We start from the raw sequence: 12,344 nt of genomic DNA on the forward strand, positions 1-12,344 counted from the left end.
CTATTCTGGTGAAAAGATTGCTACCGAAAGCTAATCGAGTGCACAGAACTCCCCAAACAAAAATAGCAAACTAGCATGACGTCATTACGTCGCCACACCGCTGTCTGCGCAACCCCTCCCCCCCCCCCCCCCCCGGGAGGGGGAAGAGGGAGCCCCAGACTCTCCTCACCAGCTATCCAACTGGCAGTTCTTAGGATGGATGTCAAAATGCGCTAAAAACACCGCCGACCAGAGGGAAGGAGGGATGCCGGGGAGCCTCTGGGACTCATCCAGAAAATGGGGTTTCATTACATTCAACGCTGGTTTTCTGGGGGGAGCCCCTATGGCTCCCCAGAGCTACCTCACCAAAGATAAAGAAAAAGAGAAAAGGAATCGGGAGGCGTACGCAACGTGCCGAAACCAAAAACAAAAACCACAGGCCAAACCAAAGGACCCGGGAGACCCTAACCCCCGAACAGGAAGGAAGGAAGGGAACCCAGCCAAAGCAAAACGCACCCACGGCCCCAGAGGCCACGACGCGCAGAAAACAGCAAAGAACCGCAACCAAACAACACACAAAGCACCCCCGGCCCGACCAACCAAGCCACAACCCAAGGGTCCCACCAGAAAACAGCAGACCCAAACGTCACCCGAAAAGAAGGGGACTGCAGCAAAACAACCACCTACCACCAAAACCAAAGTAGCAGAAAAACACACCAGAACCAAAGGGGCCATGACAACCGAGGAGAAGATAAACCCCCAGGACAGCACTGGAAGCGCAGAAGCAGGCCGGAAGTGAAAAAATAAACCAAACAGCTAGCGGAATGGAGCAGAAGGAACAGCAAGACTGAACGCAAGCGGGAGCAGACCCGCCAGCACCGCCCGAGACGAGGCAATAGCACTCGGCACCAAAAGACAGTCCTGGAACAACCCCGAAGGGAAGCTGAAGACAAACCTATCAGAGACCGCAGTACACCTACGAAGTGATAGGAAAACCGGAAGGATCACCAGGAGCTACCTACTGCCGCCGAGACAAAGCACACAGGCGGGAGACCAACAACAAAGCCACTAGCGCCCACGCAAGGGACGAGAACCCAAGACAAAAAAAACCTTGAGACGCAAAGACTCGAGGGGGAAGAATGAACCAGCCGGTACAGGGCTGGACCAACCTGCAAGAAAGGCGGAGCCGTGGGAAAACCTGTAGAATCGGTCACAGAGCAAAGAAGCGCCCCCAATCAAGGGCGGCAAAGAACCAGGGAACAGGAAGAGGTCAACAAGGAAACGAGGACCACGAACCGAAACGCAAAGTGAAAACAGCAACCCTGCAACCCGCAGGAGCAGGGCAAGCAGCCCCAGCAGGGAAGAAGGACGCCCGGAAAAAAATAACGGCCCGGAAAGGAACAGAAAACAGGAGCCAGGACCATAAACCCAGCTCCACCCATCCTAACGAAAAGGAATCTTAGGGGCAGGAGTGGGTGAACGGAAGCAACACCCACCCACAGGCAATACAAGCACCTCGTACACCACATATAAAAGATCAAACCCGGAGTATGAGGCCCCAACATCCCAGCCTGTACTCCATTTGGAAAAATGCAGAGGCAAGCCCCGAGGCTAGCCCCAGAGCAAAGCGGCACAAGTTATGAAGACAGGTTGCGGGAATGCAACACATCTAACAAGTCTCAGAGGAATGAAAGGGTAGAGAATGAGAAACTGGAGAACACGGGCAGTACACAAAGAGGGGGACGCAGGGGGAAACTGAGTACCCAAGAAGCCACAGGGATAGTAGAAAGAACCCTGTCAGTGTCAGAGCAGGTAACAGATGGAAGGCAGTAGCCAGCGGTGTGGCAGAAGCAGACACCAGACACAGCGCCAAAAGGAGAGAAGAAAGAGCCCAAACAGCTCAGGAATCAATACACCAGGTGAACGACAGCAGAGAAGCGGGACCAAGGAGTCAGAGCCCAACTCCCCACAAGCAGAACTAGGGGAGGACAACCAAGCGAGGACAAAAACTGGCAGGGAGAAGAGAGCACAAAGAAAACCGAGAAAAGATTCAGGCGCCAAAAGATTAAACAAAAGGCACCGAAGACCGAGGCTGCGTCCCACAGTACACTGATCAAGGAAGGCCATGGCAAGACTCGCTCAAAGTGGCCAAGCAAAACACACAACACCTACACCCCACCAAAACCGAGAACCAGCAGCAGGCCGACAGCGTCGCACAATCTCACCTGCAGAGTGGAGACACGACCATGGCACAACACAGTCGAGCCGAGGAATAAACCAGGAGCATTGCCAGGGGAGTACATCCAGAGATGCGTACCCAGCAGAAGCCGAGGTGCAGGACAGAGGTGGAGGAGGAGCCAGCTGGAGCCACCCCACCCCCAGAATCAGGGAAAAGAATCGAAGTGAAGTTCCCACATAGAAATCCCGAACATCCCCCTCATCAAGGGGCAATGACTGGAGAAAGAAGACAAATGAAAAGATGTAGAAATTCATGAGACAGGACACGAAACACCAAAACATGTACACCGCCCAAAAACAAAACGATCACCCCGGACCCTGCACCCGAGGTACGAACCGCACCACCCGCCCTCCGGTGGCGCGGTTCGTACACCAGTTGTATGTACACAAATCGTACACACACCAGCAAGAGGACATAACGAAAAAGAGGAACGTCAGGACAGGAAGGAGAGAGAAAGGGAAGACAAAAGAAGGCAAAAGGGAATCGAAAGAAAACAAGAACAGAAGAGGACCAACGAGTCCGAAAAGGGACTAGAGGGAACCACACCGGATGTCAGCAGACGTTCCAATAATATCGGAAGAATCGACGAGTGTCGTGAACCCTCGAGAATCTTATGGAGGCACATAAGCAGGGAAGGGGTGAAAGCACCTCCAGGAACGACACAACCGAAGGACACGGAACCGAACCCAGGGAGGGGCAGACCCGAAACCAACAGGAATGTAGAGGGGGAAGTAATAAACCCCCCCTCAGAGGAACTGCTAGTCCCGCTCCTAGGGGACAAAAACCCCAAGCGGGGCCAAACCGGGCTAAGGCCCCCCCCAAGCCAACCCCTCTCCAACCCCGCCACGCGTGTCCTGACCTGGGGCCGAGTCGTCCCCCACAAGCCCAGGCCTCACAAGAAAAAGACGGGGCAGCTGTAAAATTCTAAGGGAGTGAGTCCACTGGTCAGATCCTTACGCACGGCTGGAGGAACAGGCTCAAAGGCCTCCGCCGCCACCCTGGAAGAAGAAAAAACCCCAAGACCGCCCAAGTCTCAAACACCAACGCAACCCCGCAACCTCAGACGTGTCAGAGCCGGAAGCAAGGGGAAGGACCCAATTGCTCAACTGAAGGGAAAGGACCAGGAGGGACGGACGGAACCAGAGCCGAAGAGACCCCCCCCCCCTCACCCCATCACCAAAATGGGGCAGTCTCGGGGCACCCAGGGCTGCAATCAACCAAGCGCCTTGCAGAAATCTAACCCAGCCTGCAATGTGGCTGCTGCTTGTACCCACACAACAGCATGAGCAGTGTGGGAAAACTAGAATATGAACAGACAACCAACGTCACACGACTCCGGGTCAAAGAACGTCCGACCCAACAGGCAGCATGGCAGAGACAAAACCGGTGAGTGTCACCCTGAGACAAGGGGACAGAGCAACCAACAAACTCGCAGGAAGCGAGAGGGGGACTCAAGGTCACCACCATCGGACCACAGAGCCCCCGTGGGGATTTCCAGGGCCCTTAGCCTTGTGTACACGCTAAGGGAAGCCCAGGCAGGGTACTGCGAACTGGCGCCCAAGTCTACCGAACAAACTGCTAAAAGTTGAACCCCCGGGACGTGTACACTTACGGGAGCAAAACGGGAGACTACCAATTAAGCATATAACAAATTACCAACAATAGGGTTTGTATCTTCCTCAAAGAAAATATAAAACTTATCTACAACTTTCTACAATCCAGACAAAATAACATACATGGTAATGAAGAGAATTAACAACATCCTTTAGACAAATATGTGATCCTCTGACGAACCCAAAAGTTACAACAACGTAGCATCTGCAAGCCCAATATCATCTTTGCTGCTAGTTAGCAAGACTGTATTACGATACATTTATAAATAGTGCTGCAATAAGAAACCACATATTAATTATACAGTATTGCTCCGAGCTACAATATTCTGTACCTTACTTTTGAAAATCTTTGGGGTACTATTAATTCTTAATGACTGTTTCAGTGTATTCATAGTGGTTGAGTATTAGTTCTATTGGCCTACTGAGCACCAGAGCCAGAACTTGGCCCCCCTCCCCCCTTCAGAGGCTGGTTTTTAGAAGATTCATTTCATCCTTTTGGGATCATAGTAATTTAAAAAATTACAAATATGTTAGGCAAGAATGTAGCTATTAATTTGTATTATCCAAATACATGTACACCATATTGAATACTACATAACTATACTGTTCTACAATATGCCCCTCATGCTGTGCAAACTCACACAATATTAATTTTATTTCTTGTAACCACATTCCTTTATACAGTATTAAAAAAATTACCTAGCATGAGTGTGACTCTTACTCTCTTACACAAGGACTCCTCCCAAATATTTTGCAACTCGTGATTAACACAAGATCCTCGTCGAGGATCCTCATGCAGTTCAGATTTTGAGTCGCAAAAGTTTTACTGCTACATATCCACTGCTTTCTCTGAGGGGTCTACTGTACTACTATTTACATAGTATTAAAGATTTTTTTTGTTTTTGTTTTGTTTTACATAATATAAACTGTACTTTCAATTATTTTTAGTAAATTGAAGATATTAAATAAAGGTAAAGAATAAGCCCCTGGAATGCTGACATAACTCTGGCAAAACAAGAAGCATACTTGTGGGAATGCTTATGGGGCATCACTTGGTGCTGGACTAGATCTGTGCGGTACTCCTGGTCTCCAATCATGATGGGCACTTCTGCTACCTGGGACTCGTGTTTAGCAATGGCAGCCTCAAGTTCAGTGCGTTCACGGCTACCTGGTAGGTAACCTGTGTAATGAAGAGGGTAACCAAAAATTAATACTGTACTTTAAAATAAAAAGAAACAAAAATACCACAATAACAAATTCAAATTAGGCGCACAGCACAATAAGGCCTACTATTTGGTACTGCGTACATACTGTACTATATTACAGGAGTTAAGGAACAGTGATTCTTATGAGGAGTAACAAGATGTTAGCAGATATTGAAACAATGCTGCCACAGGATCAAGACAAACATAAAATAAAATGAGACATTGTCTAAAATTAACATTTTAAATAAAATGAGACATTGTCTAAAATTAACATTTTAGATAAAATGAGACATTTATGACCAAACCAATTATGAGAAGATGGAGAAACTATGATGTTTTGGTACGTCACGAACCATTATCAAGTTGTGTGTGAAACGTCGTCGTTTCTCCATTTTCTGATGCGTGGTTTGGTCATCAAGGCTATGATAGACTGATGGATGAACAAACTATTCATGGTGAAGAGCTTCCTCTTCACAAAAGTGAAGAGGAACCAACACATGTGCAAATATTTTCTTGAATAAACACCATTAAATGACAGTAATACAATATCATATATAGTATATTACCAAAATTAATAATAGGTAGTGGAAAAATCTGAAGCCAGTAAAAAAACATTGAATGTAATGAATGCTTCTTTCTGATGGGTCCTTGGTGCTAGCTACCTGGAGAGCTCCACCCAATTCAATCTATGCCAGGACCTTGCATATCATTGCAAGCCTACTGAGGACCAGAGATCAAAACCGGCCCCCCTCTAAAGACGCATAAAGAGCAGGGAATACTAGATCACCATAATCAACTTCTGAAACAAATGAACCAACTGGTTGTAAAACAGTTCTCTCCTCAATTTCACTTACATGCTACCATAGGACTGCACACCTTCCTCCTTGATCCCATAGGACTCGCCTGAAAAATGCATTTCATTATATTCAGCGTTGGTTTTCTGGTAAGAAACCTCACAAATTTGAACTGCATGGAGAGCCAAACCCCAAGAATCCAAATGATGAGCCATGCACAGAGTCTAGCCCCACAAATGAAGAGATCGAAGTGACCCCCAACAATTTGGAAAACGACCCACCAGAAAGCAGTTACAGTGGACTTGTACCACAGGGGTCTGGTACAAGGGGTCTCGGTTACCAGGAGCGGACAGCGCACAGGACTCTTAATTCTGTGGCCGGGTTCAATTCCCGGACCAGGCAGAAACAAATGGGCAAAGTTTCTTTCACCCCTACCCCCTGTTACCTAGCAGTAAATAGGTACCTAGGAGTTAGACAGCTGTTATGGAGCCGCTTCCTGAGTGTGTGTGTGGGGGAGAAAAAAATAGTTACAGTTGATTGGGTTGACAGGTGGGCTGAAAGAGCAGAGCTCAACTCCAGCAAGAACAACTAGATGAATACAGAGCCCTCTGGGAGACAAATCAACTGCAGTGTGTGTGTGTGTGTGTGTGTGTGTGTGTGTGCGCACACGAGCACAAGACTGCCACGAATCCTCACAACGTGTTGTGCACCAAATACAATGGATCCATCAACAGCCTTTAGTGGCCAGACAAGTGCTGGTTACAAACCCCTAACTCAAGGCAGACATCTGTGAAAAGGTCAACCACAGGGGTAGGGAGGTGCCACAAGACAGAACCCCAAAAAGCTTGAGAAGGAAACTGGCAAACAAGCTGTCAAAGAGCTTGTCTGCAAAGCCACTAACACGCATAGTATTTCGGGCAAGTCCTTAATCTAACATAATTTAAAGTAGGTAATTTGTAGCAAATTATTCTAATTTTGCCAGCTCTAGTGGCAGCAAAAGGAACAGAACTAAAGAAAATAGTACAGCACCCAGGAAAAACTCTGCCCAGAGAATACACCACACACAGGCAAAGTTTAGATTCCCCACAGTCTCTCAAACAAACGATGGGTAACCCAGGAACTCTCCACCACCAGCCAGAGACTTGCATCCAACCATAGTAGGTAGAAAGGTAGAGAAAGTTGACCAAGGGTCCCAAACCAAAGTCCAAATAGATCCCAACCTGCAACAGAACCAAATGATATTTCCACAAATTCCCCAGAAACCCAAACCTGGTGAGCGGGAAAAGAACCAGATGCTTCCACACGTGCAGACTAACTAAGCCCAAACCTGCCAGGTATCAAGGCAGGCTATGACACGAACAGGTGACAAACACCTGTTTGTCACCTTGTCTGAAGGTGACAAACTACTACACATGCGAACCTGGTGAACTTCCAGGGAACCACATTCAAGCTGACGGGAGAACCCAGAAGTGACAAGCATGATGCCACACCACAAAATTTAACCAGTCTTGAACCAGAGATGAATAGAAACATGCAAATAAGTGTCCCATAGGTCCAGGAACACCTCCAGAAATCTGCCTGCAAAACCAAACATTCATGAGCTAAGGTGATCATGTTTAAAGTTGGACTAAGAATGAAGCAATCAAAACCCACAAGGCCAAGAATATACTGTAGGTATGGTAAGTCCTGCTTGTGGACTGGAAAGAACCAGGACACCCACCACAGAGCTGGAGTTAACTTAACCACTCAAGGATACAACCACTTATTATATTTGACATTCAGTACCTTCCTCCCTTGGGTAAAAGTGACCATGTCTTTTTGGGAATAAAGTATGCAATGCGTTATAAGCTGGAAGAAAATAAGGAGGTTGAAGCAGTTGAAAAACCAGACTTCAGGAGAGAACATTATGGTGACCTTAGAAATTTTTTTAGTGAGTATAATTGGACAGACTTGATGCTAGGCAAGGAAGTGAATGAGATGTATATCAAGTTTTGTGAAATATATGATAAAGGCACAAAAAAATTTATACCAAAACAGAGATGCAGAACTAGGAAACAGGATTGGTTCAATAGAAATTGCGAGAGGGCTAGAGACCAAAAGACACAAAAATGGAATCAATACAGGAAGAGGCCGAACCCCCATACATACCAGCGATACAAAGATGCGAGAAACAACTACACGGCAGTGAGGAGAGAGGCAGAAAGAAATTTTGAAAAAGGGATTGCAGACAAATGTAAAACAGAACCAGGTCTATTCTATAAATTCATAAACAACAAATTGCAGGTAAAGGATAATATTCAGAGGTTGAAAATGGGAAATAGATTCACGGAAAATGAAAAGGAAATGTGTGAAACACTAAACGAAAAGTTCCAAAGTGTGTTTGTACAAAATGAAATCTTTAGGGAACCAGATACAATAAGAATTCCAGAGAACAACATAGAGCACATAGAGGTGTCTAGAGACGAAGTGGAAAAAATGCTCAAGGAGCTCGGTAAGAACAAAGCAGCTGGCCCAGATGGCATTTCACCATGGGTTCTGAGAGAATGTCCATCTGAGCTCAGCATTCCACTTCACCTGATCTTTCAGGCATCCCTGTGTACAGGAATCGTAGCAGACGTGTGGAAACAGGCTAACATAGTTCCAATCTACAAAAGTGGCAGCAGGGAAGACCACCCTCAATTATAGACCTGTACCATTGACAAGTGTAATAGTGAAAGTATTGGAAAAACTAATCAAAACTAAATGGGTAGAACACCTGGAGAGAAATGATATAATATCAGACAGACAGTATGGTTTTCGATCTGGAAGATCCTGTGTATCGAATTTACTCAGTTTCTATGATCGAGCCACAGAGATATTACAGGAAAGAGATGGTTGGGTTGACTGCATCTATCTGGACCTAAAAAAGGCTTTCGACAGAGTTCCACATAAGAGGTTGTTCTGGAAACTGGAAAATATTGGAGGGGTGACAGGTAAGCTTCTATCATGGATGAAAAATTTCCTGACTGATAGAAAAATGAGGGCAGTAATAGTAATCAGAGGCAATGTATCGGAATGGAGAAATGTCACAAGTGGAGTACCACAGGGTTCAGTTCTTGCACCAGTGATGTTTATTGTGTACATAAATGATCTACCAGTTGGTATACAGAATTATATGAACATGTTTGCTGATGATGCTAAGATAATAGGAAGGATAGGAAATTTAGATGATTGTCATGCCCTTCAAGAAGACCTGGATAAAATAAGTATATGGAGCACCACTTGGCAAATGGAATTTAATGTTAATAAATGTCATGTTATGGAATGTGGAATAGGAGAACATAGACCCCACACAACCTATATATTATGTGAGAAATCTTTAAAGAATTCTGATAAAGAAAGAGATCTAGGGGTGGTTCTAGATAGAAAACTATCACCTGAGGACCACATAAAGAATATTGTGCAAGGAGCCTATGCTATGCTTTCTAACTTCAGAATTGCATTTAAATACATGGATGGCGATATACTAAAGAAATTGTTCATGACTTTTGTTAGGCCAAAGCTAGAATATGCAGTTGTTGTGTGGTGCCCATATCTTAAGAAGCACATCAACAAACTGGAAAAGGTGCAAAGACTAGCTACTAAGTGACTCCCAGAACTGAAGGGTAAGAGCTACGAGGAGAGGTTAGAAGCATTAAACATGCCAAAACTAGAAGACAGAAGAAAAAGAGGTGATATGATCACTACATACAAAATAGTAACAGGAATTGATAAAACCGACAGGGAAGATTTCCTGAGACCTGGCACTTCAAGAACAAGAGGTCATAGATTTAAACTAGCTAAACACAGATGCCGAAGAAATATAAGAAAATTCACCTTCGCAAATAGAGTGGTAGACGGTTGGAACAAGTTAAGTGAGAAGGTGGTGGAGGCCAAGACCGTCAGTAGTTTCAAAGCGTTATATGACAGTGCTGGGAAGACGGGACACCACGAGCGTAGCTCTCATCCTGTAACTACACTTAGGTAATTACTTGGCGATGACTGAGAAGAGCTGCAGGGTAGACTTCTGGCCATAGACCTCCAACACCAAGGGAATGGTTGAGGACCAACTGTTCCAAGTCCAGATCATGAAAAGATAAAGGGACTGATCTTGGGGCAACTATGTCGACACAGAAACCTACATATACAGGCAAACTTGACCTGTAAAGTGGCAACCACATGAAAAGCCAAATCCTAAGAGGAAGGCTCAGTTAAAACAGAGACCCATCGATCACAAATGTCATGGGCTTCAGGGAGGGAACATATCCTCCAACCCAACATATGGCATGGCAATAATAATGGTCAATGGAGTACTGCACATCAAAGCCAAAGGCACATCCTTTAAACTCTCACCTTATGAGGCTTATGAGGGCAGAATAAGACTGCGCATAATAAACCCTCCAAAAACTGCAAAGGGCTTGCCAAGTCACAAATGATACACCAATCAGGAAACACCAGGCACAGGGGCTCCTTGCCAAATATAACAAACATGAAAACAGCTTGAAGTCAAAGGGAAGCTATTAAGCACATGAGCAGAATGCCATATAATGAGCACCCCTGTGCTACCCTTATATAAAAACCCCAAGCGCCCCTACCCACAAAACCTCACTGAGGAGTCAAATGACCCATGCACTGATAAGGGTGAGACTCCTTCCACTGGAAGCCTGCCTCCGAGACAGCCACTTGAACCCACCAGATAAGACAACCCTGGAAAGGCTGGGGCAAGACCAGCCAGGCCCTAGAAATTATCACAATAGGCACATGCAGTTTGAGGTGAACAGTTAATCAGAGTCCACACAAAAAGTGAGAAACATGCATTGTGAAGCAAACAACAAAGTACAAACAAATTCACAAGCAAATGGCCCTCACAGGACAAAAATAGTTTCCAGAATGGCCAACACTTACCTGAAAAAAGGGGTTTCAAAGAGCGCTAAGGAGGGAAAAGTTCAACAATTATAATCGATGTCTTTCAGCATGTCTTGAAAGTATAAATTGACAATCTACTTACCCATAACTGGCTCATTCTCCACAGAGAAGTCGGTAATCTGGAGATCTTTTACAATAGTTGAAACAGCCCTGGCATGAAGCCTGAAATAAACAAAAACAAATGTGAGAACAAATACAAATGGAAATGATCAAAACATCACTGGCAAGAACAAAGCTCAATCGACAAAATCCTGCACACTGCACTGCATTTACAGTACCACTTCCATCAAATAAAGTATACAGTACTTCTCATAATAATGCTTTCATTGGTGAAAACATCCATCCATTTTTAACATAATTAAAAATTACTTTAAGGGATTATTCCCTTATTATTCCTGATTATTAAGGGATTAGATCAAGTCACCCATGACCCTTGCCACCACCTGCTACACTCAACAGCTAACTTGTGGTGATGGAAACCTTCCCATGATTATACATACAAGCAAATTGTATAAACTGCCATCTGCTGGTACTGTATAACCATAAGTCTTATGTCACCACACAAACGGCTTGTGTGATTCCCGATTCACAGACACCCCTATATGAGGTACTTGTGTCCTTAGGTAAAGGTGATAACCAATGAGCAGTGCTGTCACAACAGCCATGTGGTACAAGTTTAGCTAAGACAGCACCATTCTTTAACATCTTGAAACCTGGAACTTCAAGAACGTGAGGTTCAAGTTGAAGTACATTTATTGAGATAATGAAATACATCTCATAAGAATAGAGTAGTGTAGCAAGTATATTATGTCAATAATATATATAGTATATTATACTATTATATATACAGTAATATAATAGTATACTGTATTATGTCAATACTGTAATATACTTTCTCCATATTCTCATTAGGTTATGTGCAGAAAATGAGATGGCTCTGTTAATTCTACTTAGTCTACTAATTACAATTTTTTTTGTGAGATACTGTATATACAAGAGTTGTTACATTCTTGTACAGCCACTAGTACGCGTAGCATTTCGGGCAAGTCCTTAATCCTATGCTCCCTGGAATATGACCCCCACGAAGAATCGTTTTTACAACCATGTACCCATTTTACTATTGAGTTAAACACAGGCTACAGTTAAGGATTTGCGCCCAGTAAATCCTCCCCGGCCAGAATACGAACCCATAACAGAGCGCTCACGGAACGCCAGGCGAGCGTCTTAACCACGGAGACTTAATACCTCTCCCAAGTGTACAGCTAATACCTCTTCCCAAACCTGCTAGTGGATGGTCAGGCGAGGTGTAGACTGGTAATATAACCAATCGACAGCGAATTATCATTGTGCAACTATGGGCTATTCATACCCATGCCACCTTACTGGTTATTCATGCCCGGGCTATTCATGCTCGTGCCTCCTGTTGAGTGGCTTAATCTTCATCAATCAATCAATCAATCAATCATCATCAGTCTAACTCCAAGAGAGGTTCAGTACAGGCACTTGTGAAATATTGTACGTCTTCAACACCATCGATAATCAGCGCGCACTCGACTCTCTGACTCGCCTC

The 12,344-nt window shown here is 44.8% G+C and overlaps 1 protein-coding gene across 3 annotated transcripts in view; it reads right to left on the minus strand.

Annotated features, from left to right (window-relative positions):
• The window catches only part of P5CDh1 (delta-1-Pyrroline-5-carboxylate dehydrogenase 1), a 69,217-nt gene that overhangs the window by 31,502 nt on the left and 25,371 nt on the right, over positions 1–12,344 (minus strand). For all 3 annotated transcript variants that reach the window (XM_045757949.2, XM_069306674.1, XM_045757951.2), the window contains 2 exons: positions 10,857–10,936; positions 4,858–5,011 (listed from right to left, as the gene is read on the minus strand). In XM_045757949.2, coding sequence (XP_045613905.1) covers positions 4,858–5,011; positions 10,857–10,936 — 234 coding nt within the window. The remainder of the gene's footprint in view (positions 1–4,857; positions 5,012–10,856; positions 10,937–12,344) is intronic.

This window comes from Procambarus clarkii, chromosome 58 (assembly GCF_040958095.1).
Source record: "Procambarus clarkii isolate CNS0578487 chromosome 58, FALCON_Pclarkii_2.0, whole genome shotgun sequence".
NCBI classification, from domain to species: domain Eukaryota; kingdom Metazoa; phylum Arthropoda; class Malacostraca; order Decapoda; family Cambaridae; genus Procambarus; species Procambarus clarkii.